At 41.6% G+C, this 24,707-nt stretch overlaps 1 protein-coding gene across 1 annotated transcript; it reads right to left on the bottom strand.

Annotated features, from left to right (window-relative positions):
* Positions 1-7,440: 7,440 nt before the first annotated feature.
* Positions 7,441-24,498, bottom strand: PERP (p53 apoptosis effector related to PMP22). Its single transcript, XM_047770103.1, has 3 exons — positions 24,112-24,498; positions 12,950-13,090; positions 7,441-8,946 (listed from the first exon to the last, which is right to left on the bottom strand). Exons 1-3 carry the CDS (start codon positions 24,323-24,325, stop codon positions 8,720-8,722), a joined length of 582 nt encoding a protein of 193 aa, XP_047626059.1. The 5' UTR covers positions 24,326-24,498; the 3' UTR covers positions 7,441-8,719.
* Between the last annotated feature and the right edge of the window lie 209 nt (positions 24,499-24,707).

Below are 24,707 nucleotides of genomic sequence, written 5' to 3'. Positions count from 1 at the left end.
CGTGTTGAGAATGCAGGAAGATGTCTACACTGAGTCTGCTGGTCCTAACTCGTGGAGTGGTGACTCACCCATCCCAGGGTGAGAGGGGAAGATTGAGCTGCTCTGTCACCAAAACAAACACAGGGCCCTAAACAGTGCTTTGCTCGTGGGCGACCTGCTAAAAGGGAGGCGACAGAGAACAGGCGGCCAAGTGTTTAACAATCTCCCATTCTTCATTTATTTCCAAAAGCAGCCCTAAGATTACACAGCTATAAATTTCAGAAACATTTCTAACTTCTTCTTAGAACAAAGAAACTATCGTATAAAAAATGTGGACAGCTAGGCAGGTGATATGCAGAAGCCCCTTAGCGCCCAACACACTGAACTGAGACAACAGAGGTGGAAGAGCTGCAGGCAGGCTGTCAGCTTGAAATGGCTTTCCCTTAACAACTTGGCTTTGCCGATGCCAATCTTCCCAAGTGTGAAAGTCACAGCAACTCCGGTGATTCCCAGAGAGCCCCGCCAGGGCAGTTAGGCTACAAACTAGCCCGTTAGAGCTGGGAGCCTATTGTTAGCTTGCTCAGTCAGAAAGTAGCATTCTGGAGTTCCCGTCGTGGCGCAGCGGGAATGAATCCAACTAGGAACCATGAGGTTGCGGGTTCGATCCCTGGCCTCACTCAGTGGGTTAAGGATTTGGCATTACCATGAGCTGTGATGTAGGTCGCAGACGTGGCTCTGATCTGGTGTTGCTGTGGCTCTGGCATAGGCCGGTGGCTACAGCTCCACTTGGACCCCTAGCCTGGGAACCTCCATATGCCCCGAGAGTGGGCCCCTAAAAAGACAAAAGACAAAAAAAAAAAGTAGCATTCCGAGCTGAGGAATTTCGATGCAGCTCTTGCTTCTTTATTTTCCTCCTTCCCTCCTTTCCTTCCTTCTTTCCTCCCTCTCTCTCTCCCTCCCTCCATCCCTCCCACAGTTTCCCTTGAGGTCTGTATATATGCAGCGTGTGTGAAGAGAAAAAGACAAACATCATTTGACTCAACTTTAATTCAACTTCAATTGCGGATGTTTCCGAAGGTTGAATTTACCCTTTAGTGTCTTCACCCTGGTACTAAGTGCCCGATGCCTCTGTGCTTCTGAATCTTACAGAAGAAAATCTGGGGAGGCGGCTGCGGGGATGGGTACAGGAGCATGGAAGAAGGCTTGACTAACTTCTTCAAACCATTCTGGTAGTAGTTGTCACCATGCCAGGACTCCTCTTTGGAGTCAGGACTGTCCCACGGGGTGTGGGGATGCCTGATGGGGCTGTGTCCTGCCCGAGGGCACCTGGGCCAGGGTGCTCCTAGTGAGAGGTCGCATCTGTTCTTTTCCTAAGTTCCAACAGCCCCGCAGGGAAGATCCCCCCAGAATGAAGGCCAGGAGACATCCTGCATGGCTGACTTACCCTTCTGAGACCCAAGTGGTTTGTGTCTGCATGGGGTCAGCCAGGAATTCATTTTATCCTGTCCACGCCTCGAGCCCTGACACCCAATTTCTGACCCCCTAGACATCTTCTGAAGAGGAGATCATTCAATTCATTCAATTCCATCAACATGAAATGAATCATGGCAAATGCCAGCTTCCTGTACACACGCTTCAGCTCATCCGCCTGCCGCATTTACACTGAAACTAGTTTTTCTTGCCTTCCTGAAGTAAAAGGGTTAGGTATCGATGTGTTGGTTGGTTTAGAAGTGAGTGAAGTATAATTTAAAAATATGAATTTTCACTGAAGCATTTCAATTTAAAACATCCACTGAGTAACGAGAATAGAAAGCGTAAAATGGGGAAACAAAGGATTCATATCTAGAACTTGCTTTAAAGTCTCACTCAGCAATTAACCTTTAATGGTTAAATTCAGTTTCCAAATGAGTTCCCTCTTAAAACTTATTCAGAAACACTAGATAATAGCAGGTGAGTTCTCTTGAATCCTTGTACTGGAAAAACTGGCTGTGCAAACCATTATACAACAGTCTATTATGATTATTTGATGACTCATTATCACTAAGACAATCTTAAGCCATTTAAATCAACAGGATTCCATTTCTTCATCAGAGAACCATCTCTAAACACATACACACACATTTACTTCTGCGTTTTCCTTTATTCCTGCAACCGAAGAGAGAACATTGTCAAAATTAACAAATGCGGAATTGTACAAGTGTAACGTTGTTCATGTGACAGAATCAAACCTCTCTTAAGTTCCCCTTTGGCTTTCTTTTCCCACACTTGAGATGTGTTATACTAATTTCTGCCACACCCCCCAAAATACACCCAGATACTTACTAGAATTGAGAAATCCAGGAACAATGCACTGGAAAGGTGACAAGCCAAGCCAAGCTCACTGAAGAATGATTTCTAAAAGCAAAGGGCTCTGATCATCCACCAATGGGTCCCAAGCCCAGCCTGTCTCCAGGAATTTTAAAACTGAACCATTCCACAGAGATAAGATAAAGCTATCTTTTGCCCCTAAGAGACCTGTTTTTAAAATGTGGCTGGAGTTCCCATTGTGGCTCAGTGGTAACAAACCCAACTAGTATCCAGGAGGACACTGGTTCGATCCCTGGCCTCGCTCGGTGGGTTAAGTATCCAGCATTGCAAGAGCTGCAGTGTACTGTGGTATAGCTCTCAGACTTGGCTTGGATCCTGCATTGCTATGGCTGTGGCTGTGGTGTAGGCCAGCAGCTACAGCTCCAATTAGACCCCTAGCCTGGGAACATCCATATGCCATGAGTGCAGCCCTAACAAGACAAAAAAAAAAAAAATTAGATTAAATTAAAACAAGGCTGCAAAAATCACGGTTGCAGAGGCATTGGCCACGGTTCCAATTATCTTCTCACTGCATAATTGTAGGAAATATTCTTGTTCAAAGTCATCCCTTTTTCAGACCAACTTAGATGTCAAATTGTTTGAATTCCTGTTACAGTTTTACTTGTCATACTTTGAATTTCTTTCTGCAGAAGGGATTGAAGTATTAGAGAACCATTAAAAACGTTTCTTTGTAGCTTCCACCTAAATTAAAATCAAGGTGTTGCGAGTTTAGATCACAGCCTCTAAGGAGACAGTGTTTTTCCTGAGTGGGACAAGCTTTGCTGGTAGAGCTGTTTTATTGAAGCCGGGAGGGCTGAAGGTGGGGTTAAATAATTAATTGATTTGTGATTTAAAACATTTTTATGTTAAAAAGCAAGCTTGGCTATATTTCAAGTGAAACATTTGTGTGGAATTTTAAAGTAAAACCGGGGGCTGTGCATTTGCTTCCCTCTGCTGACCTGATTTGTGTGATGATGCAGGAAAGTAAAAAGGAGCCCTTCTACGCATTTCTTTTTTCTGATCAGAAATATTCCACAAAAGATGAGATACGGTGTGTCTATAATTACGTTCTCTAAGTTCTATGTGAATGTCATGTGTTCACTGTAGGTTATTTTTTTCCTGTTACACATATTTCAAAATAGAACAACAATGAGGACACACAACAGTCTATATGTGTACAGATGATTCTCCTGTCTTTCTAAAACTTGTACTTCAGTTAGGACCAGTAATCTGTAATATCAAAAGCAGTACATTTTAGAAAGTCTAAAAATTAGTGCTTTGGGGGTTCTCTGGTGGCCTAGCGGTTAAGGATCTGTCATTATCACTGCTGCAGTGGTTTGATCCCTGGCTTGAGAATGTCCACATCTTGTAGGAGGGGCCAAAAATGAAAAATAAAAACAATTTATTAAAAAAATTAGTGCCTCAGAAATAAAGGAATTTTTCTTTATGATGCCCTATCCATTGGGACCAGACCCACCTGCTAATGTAACCACGCCCCTAGGATGATTAGGAAAACAGCTCATACTTGTGATGCTTATGAAGTCATGACTCAGGAAGTAAGGGTCTAAGCCAGAGGAGTTCTCCGAAGGAAGACAGTCCAACCATGAAAACTCAACACAGTATAAACTGTGCTTCTCGAACATGGTGCAGTGAACTATAGAGTTCCTAGGTTTTGGGGAGTTTTTTGGCTTTTTTTTAGGGTTGCACCTGCAGCATATGGAAGTTCCCAGACTAGGGGTTGAATCCGAGCTGCAGCTGCCAGTCTACACCACCACCATGCAAATGCAGGATCTGAGCAGCATCTGTGACCTACACTACAGCTCACAGCAACGCCGGATCCCCAACCCACTGAGCGTGGCCAGGGATCAAATCCATGTCCTCATGGATGCCAGGTGGGTTTGTAACCTGCTGAGCTACAATGAGAACTCCCAAGTCCTAGATTTTTTAAAATCCTTTCTTCTCTTTCCCATTACTTTCCTTCATCTTCCTCTCTCACCTCCATTTCTGAGGAACCAGGAACCCTCATCCTTTACCCTCTGGCCCCAGCACCTTTGTTCTCCATACTTCTCCACCGTAAAAATGCCCAGAACTCAGAGGCCAGGCAGAAGCCTCCCTGGAGTGTGGAGAAGTGGAAGAGGTTGAGAGACCCACACTGATACAGTGGGAGCAGGGGAAGCCTGGAATCCTCATACGGTATCAAGGCCTGTTAGACTGTGCCCTACACACTGCCACAGGGTGTGTTTTGTGTCTCTTATTACTGCTGTCATTTACTAGCTGTCTGACCTTGAGAAAAGTACTTCACGTTTCTGTGCTTCCATTTCCTCTCTGAACAATTAAGATAATTAAGTTCCTATCAGAGGCTCCAGATGAGGTTTATATGGGATACTATTTACATGGAAAGCACTCAGAACACGCAGGTTAGGAAGCATGGCCGTCACCTTTGGGTCCTTCCACTGAACATTTCAGGTGGGATTCTGTTACGGGAAAGGGGGGCCAGGGCCAGCTGGCAAGCTCCTCACAGAGCAGACCTCTATCCAGTTCTCCCGATTTACACCCTCCTCCTCTCCCAGCCCTACTATTCCCTGCCAACCCAAGCTTGGCACTTCTTTGGCACTTATCAAGCAGCACAGCTGTGACTTCCCTGACAGCCAGCTTGCGTTTATTCTGGGCAGCAGCCATGAATATGTAGACAATGTCACTCACTTTCCAGCTTCCAAAAATTTGACAAAATCTCTGGTCAGCTGATGTACCCTTCTTTGGTTATGGATTTATTTCCTCTGGTCCTTGTTTACTCTTCTACTCTTTATTCTGTCCTGGTCAGAACTGAGATTATTTAAGAGCATCCATTCCACCATCTTGACTCAAAAGCTCCTCAGAATATAAAGATTTTCTTCTAGGCTTCAGGGCTACTTACGCTAATGATAGAGTCTACATGCACCACCTATAGCAGGTCTTCCAATGGAAGGAATATTCTTTAATTCTCAATTAAAGAAAAAAAATCCATCACAATATTAAGAAGGTATTAATTCTTGTCTCTTAAGTGATGAAAATCAATTTGAAATGACACACCAAGAAATAATATCATTTTACCCTTTTTCTTTTTCCCAAGAAAATTTGAGTAAACTAGCAAATGAGCAGTTACACATACAACTCAGAGAACTCTGAAGGACAAAGGATCACTGGAATCATTTTTACAGATGAGGTTGTGAGACACATGGGATGATAAACCCCCCAAGCTATAAACTCCTGCATAGCTAATAAGAGCCAACGATGGGATGAGACTCAAATATGCTCTTTTTGGGAGTTCCCACTGGGGCGCAGTGGGTTAAGAATCCAACTGAAGAGGCTCAGATTGCTGCAGAGGCATGGGTTCAATCCCCAGCCCAGCTTAGTGGGTTAAAGGATATGGGGATGCCATGACTGTGATATAGGTCACCGCTGCAGCTCAGATTCAATCCCTGGCCTAGGGAATGCCCATGTGTCACGGGTGCAGCCATGTACACTTTCGGGATATTTCTAGGAAATAAAACAAGTCAATTCAGCATTTGTGCTTATTGTATTAACAGGACTGTCAGCAGGAATTTGTAGCAAAAAATCAACCTACATTATTAGGACTATATTTTTCCATGGTTTTCATTCCCTTAAGGAAGGAGAACCTATCAAATGTTGTCAGTCCTACAGTCTGGTTTTGAAGAAAAGTAATTATACTTCATAGTTACCTGTGGGACAACTGAAAGTCCTTGGCATGTTACCTCTTTGTGACATTCAACAGTAAATGGCACTGGGTGTATCTGACTGCTTATAGTGTGACCATGTAATTGTTTGGGAACTTAGAACTGCTTGTTTAAAGCATAGGGACGCAATATAATTACAGAGTCAGAAACCTCCTCAGCTTTATCTTGGGAAATTGCATGCGATACATTGTTAGTCTTCATATGGCATCTCAGTCAAATTCTCCATGACTCTCCAGCATTCCCTGGAATTCTCCCGCTCTGTTTATGACGTAAAGGTTCCTGTGCAAATGAATGTGAACTAACAAGGAATGAGGAGCTCTAAGCCAGAACAGGGCTGAAAGAAGCAGAACATTTTAACCAAACTCATGCTGCGTTGTGTGTGTTTGTCACAAACACTTTAGGTGAAATGCTTCTGTTGATACAGAAGATTGGGTCCAGGAAATGTGTACTTTTCCTAAATGTGTATCATTAGGATCTAGTGTGTTATTATTGAGAAGAAGAAGAAAGTAGGACAGGAGAACATCCAAAGACAAGATTGCTGTATCTGAGAGTCATTGTCATGTCTAATGGGAAGCCCCAGTTACTGAATCTCTACATATCCACTATCTTCTTGAATTAGCTGCGCTATTATTTTAGAAGATTTCAACATTACTAATGATCACTTCAAATCCAAAGATTTTTTTTTTAAAATTTTGGTGTAAATAATCACCTAGGCAAGATGCTTGTGGATTTATGATGAGAAACATTCACCTCAAATTTTGAAAAGCATAGAAGAAAAAGTCACAGCCAAGGACCAACTGGCCAACAGAAGCACTAAGAGAAATTTCCTCATTCTCTTCACATGTATATACAACAGAGTGAAATTAGCCTATGAGCCATGGTGGGTGGAAAAAAAAACTATCAACTGGAAGATGAAGGATAGACAAGAGGAAAAGAAGTAAAGAAACTGCTTGTGGCCCCATGACCTGAATGGAAGAAGATGCCCTCTCAAGCAGGAAGTTGTGTCATTGAAGACAGGAGAAGGAGGAACCGCCGGCTAAACCACACTAGTGGTCCCTGGCATCTGGACCTACCAGAAAGCTCTGAGTCCGTTCCCGCTGGTGGCAGCACTGGATAAATACCATTTGATGCCTGTGTCCCTGGCAGTGGTCTTGGAGGAAGAAATTCAAGGAATTGACTACTAGAATCCATTAAAGTTCATGCAACAATTTTTTTTTTTAATGCTCACCTAAAATCAACAAGACCCTTAAAACTAAGAAAAAGCAATTTTTCATTTTATCCAATATTCTTACTACTCCACTCAAAACATGTTTTTAAAATTCCCCTTCCCCAGATTTGGGGGGAAAGAAAAAATTAAAACCAAAAAACTGCAAACTGGAAACAAGATTAAAACACCTGGTTTATTGGGAAAAAATTCATAAAGAAAACTGCAACTGCTTATTTTTACAACTTACAAAATAATAATTTGATGTATAAAATGAATTGGTTTTCACTGTGTAAGTACAAATAGTAAAAAAATAATAACAACAATCCATGTGATATATCATATTTGCCATTCAGAGAAATCCCACCTCCCTGAATTCTCCTGTTGCATGTTTTACATAAGACATTTTTACTCTGTTTCTCAAGGAAAACCAGGTTTTTGACTATATTTAAGTTTTTGCTTACAGTTGCAATCTATCAGAAGCTGTGTCTATATGATTAGAGCTGGTCAAGCCTACAATGAAAAATTCAAGCCATTTCTTCCCTTTAGGCTTTTTAGTGTTACTTTTATGACAGGAATGGCCCTCCTAATGCTGTTCTGAACAAGCTAGTCATAGCATCAGGCGTGATGACTGAGACCAGTCCATCTTTCAATCCAATCTACTCTGGTCTAGAGCATATAGACAACGAACAGCACAGAATTACTACTAGAGCATTTTACCACACCCCAACCCTACAAACCACTTTAAAGGAGAACATTTCACCTTAAGATTTCATGACTTAAGGAGGCCGTTACTACTGCAACAGGCTTGGGCCAAGAAAGTATACTTTCCTAGATGTCAATCAAGTTCACGGGAAGCTTAGCCCCAAACCAATTATTCACAATGTGATTTGGAAATTTGCACAAATGATATGCATTTAGGAAATGATTTTGCTTCTTTAAAGAACTGAAGGCTTGAAAAAATATTTATTTTTTGTATTTCTTTCAGAATATTTGGTCACTGAAATTTTTTTTTTTTTTTTAACCAATATTGCCCTCTTCTCCTTAGTCCTGAATAGACCCAGTCCATTCCATCTGAGAAAAACAGAAACCTGATCAGGTTACTTAAATCTTTGGAAGCCTTCTCATTTTTACCTTATAAATTATATGGTACATTTCATACTCATATTCTTTTACAAATGCATTATACATGGTATGGGTAGATATAAGGAAACGCTGGCATGTTAGTCACTAGGTCATTAGTTCAAAGTAAGTCTTGTTTATCACTACAAAACATATATAAAAGATGAATATGAAACTATAACACCATTTAAGAAATATTATTTTAGCATTTTGACTCTAGTTTAATAACATGAACAGTGCCCCCCAATAGGTATTCAAGGTGTTGTGGGGAAAACAGTTTTTTTCTCTGGACTCCATCTGGGCAGCAGCAATTTTCTTCTGCTCCTTTCCCACTTTAGGCAGATGTGTAGAAGTACCGGGGCTTGGCGTTGCCCAGGAGGTCATCTTCGTAGTTGGGGAGGCAACAGAAGAAGAAGGCACAGCCGATCAGGATAATTGTGGCCGCCCACCCGAAGCCATAGGCCCAGTTATAGATGTAAGTGACAGCAGTGTTGGCATGAAGGTTGAAGGTCTGGGTGTACTTCACAGGGTAAATTACCAAGGAGATGATCTGGAACACAGCTAAAGGGAAGAAAGAACAGTCCCAAAGTATGAATGCATGCATGGTAAAAAGAGATTAACTTCCCCTCTCACAACATTTTTGCCTTAAAATGAGTGTTAAATCCACCTAAATAATGCTGATCAAAGGGGCTGGGGGAATCTAGTTAATCATGAGCCAAAAGAGATTACTGAATAGTGTGTGTCAGAGATACCTGGCACTGAGCAGAATACTAAATACATGAAATACAGAAAATTAGGACATCACTCCACAGCAACTGGGTAAGCATTATATACGTACTAACAGAAAGGATGCCAAATTGTGAGGTGCGATGGAAAGCAAGAGGACAGAGAAGAGCCTACTTTTTCATCTTTGCATTTCCTGTGCCAGAGACAGAAGATGATATTTTCAACGTGCGTGCACACACAGACACAGATGTAGGATGCCATATTGACATTCAACAACACACCATTGGAATATTCATTCAGTAAATGAATGAAGAAAGGAAACAGTGAACCTGTGATGCAAACAACCAATGGGAGAATCACCAGAAGCTTTCAAAGGATGAGGGAGTCTGAAGAATAAACAGAAAGGCAGAGATGGAGGGTGGGGTGGGGAGAGCATTCCAGGCTGGGGATATGGAAGTAAAAGAGGGGAGTAATCACTTTGAAAAAGTGAAAGGGAAGATATGGGAAGAAAGCATATGTCCAAAAGATTTCTGAACTCTTTGAAATGAGTCACATTATTACAATGATTAATCATTAATATAATATTAATTATATTAATATTAATGACTGATCATTAAGAGTTCATGTTGCTTAAAAGTAAAAGGAGCTTTTATAAATCCACTTTGTAGTCTTTTTCAATGAACATGCATAATTCTATAACGCTCTAGTGAGTTTACATATGCTATGCTATGTTATGCATTTTTGTACATAGTATTTCATGTGCAAATGGCCATGACTTAAGAGTACAATCGTATTTTAGCTCTGTGACACTCAGATGCTACTCTTGGCAAAAAGGGGCCAGCTAGCTATGCTCCCAGGATATGTCAGGGAGTGTTTAGCCCTCACTGCCTCTTTTTTTTTCACCATAACTTTTTTTCTACCAGCTCCACAAACATACCCTAAACTAGTTTTGTTTCCTTTTTCCCTTTTTTAATAGCTAGAAAGGTTTTTTGATGTTTCCACATCTTGATGTGCTGCTGCTATTTCCCAACTTAAAATGTTCTTTTAAAAAAAAAAAAAAAAAAAGTTCCCCTGTGGCATAGCAGGTTAAGGATCCAGCATTATCACTGCAGGGGCATGGGTCATGCTGTGGCGCAGGTTCAGCCCCTGGCCTGGGAACTTCCCACATGCTCTGGGCACAGCCAAAAAGAAATGTTCTTTGACAATAAATGAAGGGAAGTCTCAGTGCAGATCTTAAATATTTGTCTGCTTCTTATCTACTTTAAATGACAAACTCTGACTAGCTAAGTTCGTCATTTACTGCAAATTACTGTGTAAGACACGAAAGTAACCCTTCTCTCATATGCCTAGTAAAAGTATTTGTTATTTACCCATTTGGGTTCATCCCACATGAAGTTCTTATAATGGTTTGGATCAATTTCTATAAAATCTAAAATGTATCAGTGCTCAATTTTTCTGATGTTAACCCAATAATATATACACATCAAATTAAAAATCATCATTGTGAATTGTACCTTATAAACCAGGTAGGCCTTATTCAACATCATTACCCCTAAAAATGTATTGAGATTTCTAGGCTTTTTATGTTTCCATTAAACACTGACCATTCTATTTGTCAAACTCTGAAGGAGAAGAGGAGAATTAAATTATAAAATGAGAACCCAGGATCAAGCAGGACTATTCAGCTGTTTATCTATGGAAACTCACCAGAATGACTTTTCTTTTTTCTTTTTTTTTTTGTCTTTTTGTTGTTGTTGTTATTGTTGTTGTTGTTGTTGTTGCTATTTCTTGGGCCGCTCCCGCGGCATATGGAGGTTCCCAGGCTAGGGCTTGAATCGGAGCTGTAGCCACCGGCCTACGCCAAAGCCACAGCAACTCGGGATCTGAGCCGTGTCTGCAACCTACACCCCAGCTCACGGCAACGCCGGATCGTTAACCCACTGAGCAAGGGCAGGGACCGAACCCGCAACCTCATGGTTCCTAGTCGGATTCGTTAACCACTGCGCCACGACAGGAACTCCAGAATGACTTTTCTTTATAACAACTCCTGCAACCCTTTCAGTTATAGATGGCAATCACTAGATCTTAATATTTTAATGCCAAGGTGGTCAAAAGTCTCACTAGGATTTTTGTTTTAACTGTGGCAACACAGTATTTATCATTTTAACCACTTGCTAAGGGTATAATTCAGTGGCATTAGCTGTGTAACCATCACCACTATCTATACCTAAAACTTTATCAACATCTGTAATATGTATCCATTACATTACCCCCTCCCCTCGGCCACTGGTAACCTCTAATATACTTTCTGTCCCTGTGAATTTGCTTATTCCGGGTACTTCATAAGATAGTATGATTGTATGATCATAAAATGCTTGTCCTTTTGTGACCGCCTTATCTCAGCATAATGTTTTCAGGGTCCATCCATGTTGTAGGATATGTTAAAACTTCACTCCTTTTTATGGCTGAATAATATTCCATTGTATGTGTACACTACATTTTATTTAGCTATTTGTCTGTCGATGAAGACAGGTTGTTTCCTCCTTTCGGCTGTTGTGAATAATGCTGCTACGAACATGGTATACAAATATCTGCTCAAATCCCTGCTTTTAGTTCTGTGTATATATATCTGGAAGTGAAACTGATGGGTCCTATGATATTTACAAGGATTTTTCAATGAATGTTTTAATATCCTAGTAGTGATTTATATAGGCATCCACCTCATCTTCTAAGACATGATAGGAAGCTATATCAAATTATTTCTTTGATAAGATCTGATAAATTTGAACTACAAAACACCAAATAAAAATGGAGATGGGATTCAACAACATTCTTCATATGTTTTGTGATTCCTAGGCATTTCTGATTTTAAAATATTATTCCAGGAGTTCCCATCGTGGCGCAGCAGAAACGAATCCAACTAGGAACATGAGGTTGCAGGTTCGATCCCTGGCCTCGCTCAGTGGGTTGGGGATCTGGCATTGCCACGAGCTGTGGTGTAGGTCGCAGACGTGGCTCAGATCCCGCGTTGCTGTGGCTCTGGCGGAGGCCAGCGGCTACAGCTCCAATTGGATCCCTAGTCTGGGAACCTCCACAAGCTGCAGGTGCAGCCCAAAAAAGACAAAAATATAAATAAATAAATAAATAAATAAATAAATAAATAAATAAATAAATAAAATGAAATAAAATATTATTCTAAAAGCAAACTTTGAAACATAAGGAACACTTGAGTAAACTATTTTTTAATCAAGAGACATGTTTAAATGTACAGTCATAAGACTGCAAAACTTCTTCAACAGGTGGACCGGTTTGGGGACATTCCAGTGTCCTCAGCATGAGGCTCATGTGAGATCAGCCTGGGACCACTACAGAGACACTGCATTTCCAGGGCTGACACAGCCCTGGTCTCTTGGGGCAGGAGTGTCATGGACATGGGGTCATCTATGAGAGACAGCAGCAGGTAGACTGATAACCTTCCTCACTTGGATGGGGGGGGGTCTCCAACACTACCTGAGGCAAAGGAGGAAAGGGATCCAGATCTTAAAACACATCTCTCCTCTCTTACTTCTGCCTTTGGGAACACATTTTCTGAGAACAGATCAGGAACGGTATTGCCCGGGATCTTCTTTGTGGATTGGACATGACCATGTGATGTCTACTGCAGATAGGAATAAAGAATCGCTGGGAGTGTCCTGGTGGTCTAGTGGCTACGATTTGGCACTTTCACTGCTACAGCTGGGTTCAATCCCTGGTCTGAGAACGGAGATCTCACATCAAACCTCTGCATATCACAGGAAACAAACAAACAAACAAAAGAACTGCAGACACACAGTCTTACCAGCCAGGGCCAGGAGGCCTCCGATCACTCGCAGGAAAACAAGCATTTGGGGTCCACAGAGGGCAAAGAAGGAGAGGATGAAACAGATCACCAGGATGATAAAGCCACAGAAGAGCATGGCAGCGGCTGCTCTTCCCCAGGCTGCAAGGAAAAAGAAACAGCAATTAAAATAAGACAGACATGCCAACTTTAAAAACAACTTATCAAAGCTTCAATAGAAGTTTCTTTCCTTTTTACTAATATTTGGGTGGAAGGACAGTTTTTCTTTTGATGATACTTAAGACTTAAAGCATCTACATATTTTAAGGGAAGAATAAACAATTCATAGGTAGGATTTTTTTTTTGTCTTTTTGTCTTTTCTAGGGCCGTACCCATGGCATATGGAGGTTCCCAGGCAAGGGGTCTAGTTGGAGCTGTAGCCACCAGCCTACACGACAGCCACAGCAACGCAGGATCCGAGCCACATCTGTGACCCACACCACAGCTCACAGCAACGCCGGATCCTTAATCCACTGAGCAAGGCCAGGGACCAAACCTGCAACCTCATGGTTGCTAGTCAGATTCGTGAACCACTGAGCCACGAGGGAATTCCAGGGTAGGACATTATTATACTGATAGAAAGTAATGCCTTATCTCCTCAGCTTGGGGGAAAATGTTTATATTTGCCAAATGAAAGTTAAATCTCATTAAACTAGAGTTCCCACTGTGGCTCCGCAGGTTAAGGACACAATGTTGTCACCATGATGATGTGGGTTCACTCCCTGGCTTGTCTCAGTGGGTTAAGGATCCAGCATTGCCACAAGATGGCACCTTTCACCCCAGCCCAGGAACTTCCAAATGACGCACGTGCAGCCATAAAAAGGAAAAAAAGATTTCTCAATTACTGACACAAGACCTAAAAACAATCAGGATGAAGTGGGAACTGAGTTCCAGGTTTGAAGATCTCTAAGGGTAGCTCCAGCTCTGGGTCACGCTGCTCTGCCCGTGGGGAACAGAAGAGCCGTGACTCCCAAGCGAAGGATTCCAGCCAATAATTCTAATTGTTCAACCTGCACTGATTTGTAAAATCTCTTCCCACCAACCTCTCCAAGGCAGTAATTGACACGCATGGAGTAATCGCTCTCAGACAGGTGCGGGGCTAAGAACCTTCCAAGCCTTAGCTCCCTGAATCCTCACAATAACTTTTTAAGGTTCATATTCTGTTGTCAGTTCTATTTTAGAAGTGAAGTGATACTAGGGCTTTGAGAGTTCAAATAACCTGCCCAGAGGTACATAGCTGGCAAGCTGATATGACTTCCAGCCTGTCTGAATCTAGAACGTGACTTTTTTTAAAGACATATTAATACTAGAAAATGCATTCATTTAAAGCACACAGTTCGCTAGTTTTCACTATAGTCACAAGGTTGTATAACCATCACCACTTACAATACCAAAATTTTCAGCATTCCCCCCAAAAAAACCCATGACCACTAACAGTCACCTCCTTCCTTCAGCTTCCAGCAACCACTAATCTACTTTCTGTCTCTGTAAATTTGTTTTTTCTGGACATTTCATATACACGGAATTATTTATATACAATGTGGCCCTTGTGACTGTCTTATGCTTTCACTTCGCATGTTTCAAGGTTCACCCATGTCGTAGCAGCATGGATTAGGACTTCATTGCTTTTTATGACCAATAATTATCCTCTTGTATGGACAGCCCACGTTATACTTATCCACTCATTCCTTAATGGATGAACAGGCACTCCTAACCAATTCTCTTGATTGCATTTGAAAAGCAGAGTTGTGTTAGAGATGGTTTTAACCCTCCTCTGACACAGCTCAGCTGGCAAACACATCCTTGCTTAATTTTTGGTTCTTGGACTGGTCAATGTTACACAAAGACAAGGGCCAGCAGAAAGAACAAGGGCTTGGGAGCCAGCTGGACCTGGTTCATACCCTGCTTCGACCACCTATCAGCCACTGTCAGGCTGCACACGTCAGCCTTAACCAAGGCTAACATGCCTTATTTCAAGATTATTATGAGGATGAGAACGCTCGCATGAAAAGTTACAGAGCTATTAATTCTCCAGCTCTCAGTGTTCAAAAACGTTCTCATGTATGGCTATGCCTTTCTCCAGCACCTCAAGTTTTCATTTTATTCCACGCTCGCAAGGTTTTACACTGTCACTCAGTTCTCCACTGCATAGTTACAGCTTCAACTATTAGAGACAAACTTAACCCAGTGCCCCTGTTCCCTTCTCCAGCCCCCATCCTCCTTCCACATTTTCTTCTAGATTTATGAATGACAGGGGCATACAGGTCAATTAAGAAGAAACATGCTCAGTTTTGTTTGTTTTTTTTTTTTTTTGTCTTTTTGCTATTTCTTTGGGCCGCTCCCGCGGCATATGGAGGTTCCCAGGCTAGGGGTCAAATCGGAGCTGTAGCCACTGGCCTACACCAGAGCCACAGCAACGCGGGATCCGAGCCGCGTCTGAGACCTACACCACAGCTCACGGCAACGCCAGATCCTTAACCCACTGAGCAAGGCCAGGGATCAAACCCACAACCTCATGGTTCCTTAGGCGGATTCGTTAACCACTGCGCCACGACGGGAACTCCCAGTTTTGTTTTTTTTTAACCTGCTCAAATCTTATGTTTTTATACAAATTACCCTTTATTGGCACTGGTCAGGATGGGGGTGTGACAGGCCATGAGTGGACCTGGTTTTATATTTATAATTTGTATTACTTTCCTCCAAGCCTTGCTCTTCCTGTGAGATCAGTGAGATTTTAGGACCAAGGTAAAATAGAAATGTTTCTTTTAAAATAGACATAGATAGAGCCAACATAGGAAACTAAGTCCCTTTTCTCACTTTCGCCTTATTCTTTGAGTAAGGTAACTTTTCGAAGAAGACCATGCATTGGAAAAAACATTAATTAATCAGACCATCTCAAAGTCTAGCCCACAGACCACTGGCTCAAAGTCATCAGTGATGCTTATAAAAAATACAGATTCTTACGCATCACTCCAGACATGTTGAATCCGAGCTGGAAAAGTAATGCCCAGGAATCTGCCTTTTACTAGTATTTCTTACATTTATACTAAAGTTTGAGAACTACTAAGATAGATGATTAATCCCTTTATAAAAATAAATGAATGGAGTTCCCGTCGTGGCACAGTGGTTAATGAATCCGACTAGGAACCATGAGGTTTGGGGTTCGATCCCTGGCCTTGCTCAGTGGGTTAAGGATCTGGCGTTGCCATGAGCTGTGGTGTAGGTCGCAGACGCAGCTTGGATCCCGCGTTGCTGTGGCTCTGGTGTAGTCCGGTGGCTACAACTCCTATTAGACCCCTAACCTGGGAACCTCTATATGCTGTGGGAGTGGCCCTAGAAAAAAGGCAAAAAGAAAAAAAAAGATGAAAAACAGATGCAGCATTGCCAAAAAGAAGAATATGCTTTTCAGTATGCGATCCACCATCACTATAGTCTATAGGTTTTTATGGCTACTGCTGATCGTTAGATTCAATTAAATATAAAATCATTAAATTCAAATAAGCAGACATTGATTTTTTTTGAGTTCACAGGTTTGAAACTCTTCAATGAAAAGGCAATATAGCTGTATAAGCATGCAGAGGAATGCAAACATAATGAAAATCAATTGTATAGCAGAATGTGAGTTTTCGATAAAAACAGGAAAACCATCCTAAGAAGGAGCATATTTGTAATCAAAATCTGTCAATCACAGATTAAGGTTTTAAAAGTATAGCTGAATGAATTATGTATGATGTTGCCATAAAGAGTGGTATCAATCCTTTTACCTGTTTATTTGAGGAAGATTAATACAAAGTTAGATCAGTGCTACTACCATTTCCTCTGACATTACAGCTGAGGTGTAATTTACACTTAGTTTCAAGTACTTGAAAGGAATTGAATGAAATAGTAAGCCAGAGTTCTCTTGTGCCCAAGTGGGTTAAGGATCCAGAGCTGCCACTATAGCATCTTGGGTAGCTGCTGTGGCATGGGATCAATCCCTGGCCTGGGAGCTTCCACATGCTGTGGGCATGGCTGGGGGAAAAAAAAAAAAAAAAAGCCAATTCATCTAACCTAAAACCAACAGAAGTATGTAAATGAAAAAAGATCATTTAAAGAACTTGTCCTATGCTATGTTAAATCAACTTAATCAGTATCTTGCTTATTTAAAATGCTGAGTCTAAAGGAAATCAAAATTAAGCAACACTTTGTCTGGAGAAAGGGTGCCTTGTAAGTAGAACATGTTAAACCTGTTCCTTGCAGCATGGAAACACCCAAATTGAATCATTTAACTATCATTTAAGAGAGAAACCTTGACATGGTTTTGAAGGTTCTGACTGATGGATAACATTTGTCACATGGCAATGACTACTTTGTTGTAAGATGATGAGATGGATTCTACCAGGTCTGAACAGGGTCCTCCCAGCTTAATATTCTGCCTGAGATGGAGCCCAACAGCCAGGGAGACTTACAACATGGTATTTCTCCATGACATACATTTTGAAAAATTAAGCCTATATGCTAAGTACCTTTGGTCTCCCTTAATTACCCAGGATGAGTCTATATCTACAAATTTATCCAACCCTTTGGGAACTGCCTATATTTTTATATTATATTTGTTCTAAATTAGACCCTACTTACCAAGCCCAATGGAAAAACATAAATTTCTAAAACTTACCCTAAAGTTCTTTCTTTCATGATTCAACAGATGATCCTCAGTTCTTCAAAGAGACAGTCCATCTTCACCTATTCCATCTGTCCTTCATTAATATTTTAACACTAACTTCTATGGCCTTTCCTAATCTTTATTTTACTGGTATTTCTTACATCCATACTAAAATGTAAGAACTAAGATGACTGATCTCCTTATAAAAACAGCCATAGCATTGTCAAAAAACAAGCATGTAACTTTCAATATGTGACACACTGTCAACTGTAGTCTCAATTCTAAAGATTTTTTTCATGCTACTGCCAATCATTAAATTCAATTAAATATAATCATTAAATTCAAAGGAGCAGAATGTGTGTGTGGTGAGTGTGTGTGTATAGGGGAGTGGGGGAAGCTTCTCATTGTCAATTACCTTTCTCTGAATTAAACCACAAAAGCATGCTATACTCCAGATAAACCAAGTTTCTACATAGGAATGTTTTGTCTTTTTGTTTCCTTAAGGGAAGCTAAATTTGATGTCTTGCATATATATATTTTTTATAATTATATATATATAATGTATTCTATAATTATATATATATATAAAATGTATTCTGTCATAAGTTTATTTTCTAAGTACCACATGGAGAAATCGATGTTATCAAAGAAACCAGCAACATTATAAATCCACTTTTAAATAAGATTCATTAAAGATCCATTTAGATGAAGAAAGGCTTATCTTATTTTACCATCACTTGCAAAGATTCAACATTACATCAGCAACACGGAAGCCATTCACTGGCCACTAATGAAACTCTGAGTTTTTCCTAGGAAACATTTTTTTAAGTTTTCTGTACGAGGAAGAACACTCTAACTTTTTTTTCCAGAGATTACATACAAAAACCCAAAGTTACAAGGCAAATATAGCTAAGAAAGATCAGTAAGATCAACTGATAGGAAAAAAGGGTAAAAATAAATAAATACCTGGAATATCAAGCTAGAAACCATAAATCAAACTTAAGCTTGTAAAAAGAAAAAAAAAACTTTTATTTTAAGATAGGAAGATCATGACTAATATTGTGGATGATATTTTGGAGACTGTAATCTTTCACCCCAAATTAGTATTTCTTTTAATGGACTTGCTGCATTCTTCAACAGTTTTACACGTGGGTACCAAGCATTAACCAAAACAGTCTGTGGCTCAGCCCCTTACTCAGTGCCCTGCAGACACCAAACTGTCACCCAACTAAAAGTACGGTCCCTTCCCAGAACAAAGGACTCATCTATTAACAATACAGAAAGCCCACCTAGTGATTCTGAGATTGTGTCAGATTTCTTCCTATAGTATCTATAGCATTCTTATGTCATCCGCAAGCAGAACTGAAAACTGGATAAGCCCATAATTGGAAAAATTTTTTAAAAAAGATGCTATCTACAAATAAACGTAAGCATGGGTGGATGATATATTCAAAAAGACTGTTGCATATTCAATGAGGAAGTGACCTGCTACAATATAGGCTAGAGCTTCTGAAACATAAATGTGCTTATGAATCACCCGGTGGTGACCTTGTTAAAATACAGATTCCAACTCAGTAGGTGGGGCCCTGGACACTGAGTGTCCAGGACCTTCCCAGATAACGCTCATGCTGCTGGTCCACGACACATTTGTAGCAAGTATCTAGAGGATGACTCGTGACAGGCCTCCAAAAAAAATCGGACATAGTTAGAAGCAACTCTGCAGAACTTTTGGAAGGCAGGCAAAGATGGGCGTAAAGGGAGAAGGACGGCAGGGTCGCTGGGGAGAGATGCCACAGTAGGTGTGAGATTCTTCACATGCTCTACATTTTCTCCTGAAACTGAGCCAGATGATAACTCCTTCCCCTTGGTTTTTACAGAACAATGATGTTCTACCCCTTTATGGTCTTGTAAAGTCCGAGTGGGGAAACCAGGCTACACAGGAAGATGCGGAAGTACAGGGAATTGTATGTCAACTCAGACAACATAACCAGCATCAAATCGGGAATCGACCCTCAAATGTTTGAAAGTCTGCCCCCTGGAGGAAGGCTGGAAAGACGAATTTACAAAGAAGTACTTTTCAGCCCTGCCGTGTCAGAGAGGTACTTTTATTTATTTATTTTTTATTACTCAATGAATTTATTACATTTATAGTTGTACAATGATCATCCCGGTCCAATTTTATAGGATTTCCATCCCACAACCCCAGTGCATCCCACCACCCCCGAAACTGTTTCCTGTGGAAACCATAAGCTTTTCAAAGTCTGTGAGTCAGTATCTGTTCTGCAAAGAATTCCATTGTGTCCTTTTTTCAGACTCCATGTCAGTGACAGCATTTGATGTTGGTACTTTTAAAAAAACAGCATCATAAAGAGAACAAATTTAAGTTGCTGAACAAAGATTAGAAGCTTAGGAGTTCCTGTCGTCGTGGCAGAGCAGAAACAAATCCTACTAGGAACCATGAGATTGCAGGTTCAATCCCTGACCTCACTCAGTGCGTTAAGGATTGGGCATTGTGGTGAGCTGTGGTATAGGTCACAGACGTGCCTCGGATCCTACATGGCTGTGGCTGTGGCTGTGGCTGGCAGTTGTAGCTCCAATTTGACCCTTAGCCTGGGAACCTCCATATGCCCCAGGTGCAGCCCTAAAAAGCAAAAAAAAAAAAAAAACGAAAAAAAACAAAGAAGCTTAGATCAGTCATGGGTGATGTTGATGGGTCGGCTTTGGAGAAAGCTTGAGTGGGTGTGCTCTAAGCCCTCCTAATTCTAATGGCCTAGGAGTCTGTGCCCCTTTACAGGGAGAAAAGACAAGTGATGTCACTAAAAAAAGGATCTGAGGCTCTCCTGTGGTTACTGCTAAGCACAGCAAATGTGGAGTAAACTGGGCAAGATCACTGGTGCAGAGACTTCTATATTTTATAAATCAAAATATATATATATTTATTATGAAAATCAGTTAAGAGGGGCCAACTTTTTGTTTTACTGTGTAAGAACATGAACACATGCCTGCAAAGATTCATCTATCTACTAACGCCTAATTTCATAAAATAAGAATATATGAATACCTCACCCCGCCCCCCCCAAAAGGCCACAAGAACGTAATCCCAAAATGAAATCCTTTAAATTGAATTTAGCCTCATGTAAACCTATTAACTTTGTACTTATCTTTCTCCTTTCCTGTGCATTTAAGAACCACAGGGCTAGATGATCTAAAAGTATTTCATATAATAATCTGATTCTTTGACGTATCCAAGGCTGATTTTATGCAAGAAAACATTCAGTGCCTGCTACGGTAAAAATGAGGCTCTGTACTTGTGAGCTGAGATCTAAGGCAAAGGCTCTCCAAGGCCGCCTCTCTGATCCCCACTGTCTTTCCTGGAGCAGAAATTCATCTCTCTTATCCCAGTAATTTATCCACAAACTTATTTCCATTAGTCTCCACCCTGAGTCAGAGCTTGCTTAGGACTTGAAATCTACATCCCTGATGCTGAAAATATCCTCTTGAGGTACACTTTCCTAAAACTGGAAAAGAAAGTGCCGGCAGTGCACAAATGGTATGTGAGAGCATGGATTCAGATTTAATTTTGCATTTTATTTATACATGAAATTTGCATGATCATTTTAGTGTTTAAATGTAGATTTTTCTTTTCCTGTTTTGAGAAATGGAAACCATGATTTTTTTTTTAATTCAAACAAGTATTTGTATTTATTCAGTTGTTACGATTATGTAAAAGGAAATATTCAGTGTATAATTTGGCTCATTGATGAGGAAAAATGAGGTGATATGGTAATCTGAAATTCTTTAAAAAAAAACTGTTAACAACAGTGAAGAATATAACATTCTGCTTTTTACATAATTCTAAGGAACTAGTTATCTTTATTAAAAATATCGGTATTATTGAGCATTATCGCCAGTACCTGCCAGGAGTAAACTACCTATGTCTTTGATACCAAAATGAACATATTAATATCATAAATATCAGGTAATAAAAGAGAGTAGAGCACTTTGTAATCAAAAGGTATACTTTCTTCATAGTTACAATGGTAAATCGCAAGGTTTATTTTCTAGTACATAGAGGAAGTTTTTAAAAAGTGGATATATACACTTAATTCTCTATATTGAGATATAATTTTAATTAGAGTCATCCACCTTACTCCTTGTTGTGTTTGTATATACGTGGGAGTATGTGTCAACTGCTCTGAGATAAAGTATGACCTCATGTGAAGGTACTGTTTTCGGCAAGACCTAACTGAAGCTATCTGAAAATCTCAAGAGTTCAGAGACGCCTAGATAATCGTTCCATGGTGTAGGAACACACAATTTCTACACCTGTAGAGGCAAAAGTAGCCACGAGTCCAGGGCAGGAGACAGAGCAGAAGTGTAATAACCACTCCACCTCATCTCTGACTTTAAGAGCCTGGAATGGACCACTCCTGCTGAGTTCATGGCAATTTCCTTCTTCCCACGGTCACCTAATGACAGTGACTGCAAGGTTCACGATCTGACTCTAGGGCTTGAGCAAAAGCCATGTCTAGCACATTATTCGCACTTGATTATCTTTGCAAAGGTCACAGGAATAACTAAATTGCAATGCAAAGGCCACCACCCATTTATGAAAATCAGAAAGGTAGTCCTAGATTCCTGGAGATTTACCTGGCAAACCAAACTTTGGAAAAGACTAATTTCTATATCAAACTGAAACATCAACTATATGCTGGATCCGTGTTTTCTTTACAATTAAAAAAAAAAGTTAAGGCTTTAGACTCCTGTCTAATTAAAAAATTAAACTGAGAAAAAAAACCTGCCTACTCCCTTCTATATACAAAGCACTCTATCAAGCCTGAGGTTGGAAGAGCCACACCCTTGGAAGGTGAGTTCATCCTGCACCTCAAGAAAAATAGAAACTGCATTGTGTGTGTTTCCCAAGAGGGCTGTGGTCACAGCCAGAGCCTTGCAGGCCAGATCATGTCCCAGCAAAAGTGCTGATGGAGGTTCTGCCTGCATCCCTCTCCCCTCCGGCAGGGCACTAACCTTCCTAATTCATATGCTGAGGATCGCTAAATAGTCTTTGAATCTATATTAGTCTTTGCAGTGAGATATGATTATCAAAGTCTGTTTAAAACCACACTTATTTTAAGCAGGCCTATGAAGTCCCATACAAGATACTGAACTCCAATGCATTTTAACCTGAAGATAGAAACAGTATTTCAAAGGAATACCTAAAAGCCTTGGGGTAACACAAACCCTGTCATGCATGATGTTTGGGTTTTAAGAGAGGGAAAACAGACTTTAAGTAAAGTAGGAATTCCATTTACTCCTTATACTTTATGACTTGCTAATGAGGACCATGCCTCCTTTGGGGGTAAAATTCCTTGTGCGAACTTCCAAATAATTCCACAGTGGATAAGATAAAGCACCAAGCCCCCGGTACTGGGCCCCAGAAATAGAGTTTGGTTCGAAGCCCTGGGCCACTTCCGGGGGTGAGGGGCAAGTCAAAAGGTCCTAGCAGAGAAAGGAAGAAAGCAAGGTCCCCTTCTTTGTCGGTTTAACACTGTTAAACTCAGGTGGTAAGGCCCCATTCAGCAGTAGGGGGCTTCAAGCTTCCGATTACGGCTCTTCCTTAACCTCCCCCCCCCCCGCCACCCCCACACGTCGCGAATCACAATGGACCCCCAAGCTGTTCTTCCCAACCCCCAGGGAGCAGGAGGTGGCCACAGACCAGAGCAAGCTCCTCTCCAGCCACGTCTACTAACAACTTAGGCACTGAGGCTTCCTCCACGCTGGAAAAATAAAACACTTTGATCAAATTTATCAACTCTGCTTCATTTCGCTGGCGTAGAAGCTACGTTTGCTTTTTAGATTTTCAAATCAGATTACAATAAAGTTTTCTAAACAGCAAGGCCGGGTTTCAACCAAAAAGACACTCCCTAATGAGAACTACCCTGAGGCGTTAAACACTGCATAACTGCTGAAATTATCACTGCTAAAACTTTAACCGAAAAGGCTTTTTCAAAGGACGAGGAGCTTAGTTCAAGTTAAACGAATATTATAGCAACATTAGGGAAGGTACGTGTTTTGAATACTTAAATTTTAATGATGAAAAAAGAACCAGAGGAGGCTGAATGGGAAGAAATTTCAGTAGATCTCCAAGAAAAGTATACTTTGTTCATTACGTCTACTCAAACTCTTTTCAAATGGCTGAAATCTTTTTTTTTTTTCCTCTGTACCCACAAATCCTACGAAAAAAACGTAGTTTGAACAAGGGCTGTTTTCTTCCAGTGTCGAGCCTTGATCACTCAAGGCTTTATTTTGTTCGGGTCGGATGATGAACCTAAACTCTAAAGAGATTTCTGTCGAATCGGCCATGAACCCGACTCCGTTTAGTCCCTTCTCCTGGGGCGGCTTTCGCAGGCCGCGCACTCCTAGGGCGCTGGCGTTTCCCCAGCGGCAGCCCGGAGGACTTCCCGGAGGCGGCGGCACTCACCGTAATCCATGAGACTCTGGCAGCCTTCCTCGTAGGACCCGCTGCCGCCGCCCTCCTGAGAACACTTCCACCACAGCGAGGATGTCTGGACATGGTCGCTTGACTGCAGCCAGCCGCGGCCGGCCAGCGCGATAATGTCGAAGGCAATGGCGCTGAGCAGCAGCAGGGGCAGGATCCACCTGCAGCGCTCGCAGGCCAGGCCGCAGCGCAGCATCTCGACGGTGGTGGCGCGGAGGAGAGGAACGCGCGTGGCTCGGATGCAGGCAGAGAGTGGCCCCGGAGCGCGGGGAGCGCGACAAAAGGGAAGAAGCTGCGGGGAGGCGGCTCCGGGAGGACGCGACTCCCGGCTGGCCGCGGGGGCGCGGCGCCGGCCCCACCTAGATTCCGGTGACTCAGAGCGCGCCGCCCCGACCTGCCCGGCCGGCCCGGGCGCGCGCGGGGGAGGCGGGGCCGGGCTCGGGTTACACCGGGTGGGTGAGTTAACCCTGCCCTGGAGCTGCGGGGAGCTAAGGCCAGCGGCCGCGCAGCCTCGTTTTCCCCTTACTTGTGTCCTTTTCCCACCCAACGCTTTTCTTCTCAGCGCTTCAACGTGTACA

This window comes from Phacochoerus africanus, chromosome 2 (assembly GCF_016906955.1).
Source record: "Phacochoerus africanus isolate WHEZ1 chromosome 2, ROS_Pafr_v1, whole genome shotgun sequence".
In the NCBI taxonomy this organism is placed as follows: domain Eukaryota; kingdom Metazoa; phylum Chordata; class Mammalia; order Artiodactyla; family Suidae; genus Phacochoerus; species Phacochoerus africanus.
Note: the sequence above shows the minus strand (reverse complement) of the source record. Positions and strands in the feature narration are given on the sequence as shown.

Bases quoted from the DNA above. Each gene is read 5' to 3' on its own strand.
- PERP (XM_047770103.1), bottom strand. From the start codon at position 24,325: ATGCTGCGCTGCGGCCTGGCCTGCGAGCGCTGCAGGTGGATCCTGCCC. The intron at 13,091-24,111 runs GTGAGTGCCGCC...TTTTCCTTGCAG, and splicing joins CCAGAGTCTCATGGATTACG to CCTGGGGAAGAGCAGCCGCT. The intron at 8,947-12,949 runs GTAAGACTGTGT...TCTTCCCTTTAG, and splicing joins AGGCCTCCTGGCCCTGGCTG to CTGTGTTCCAGATCATCTCC.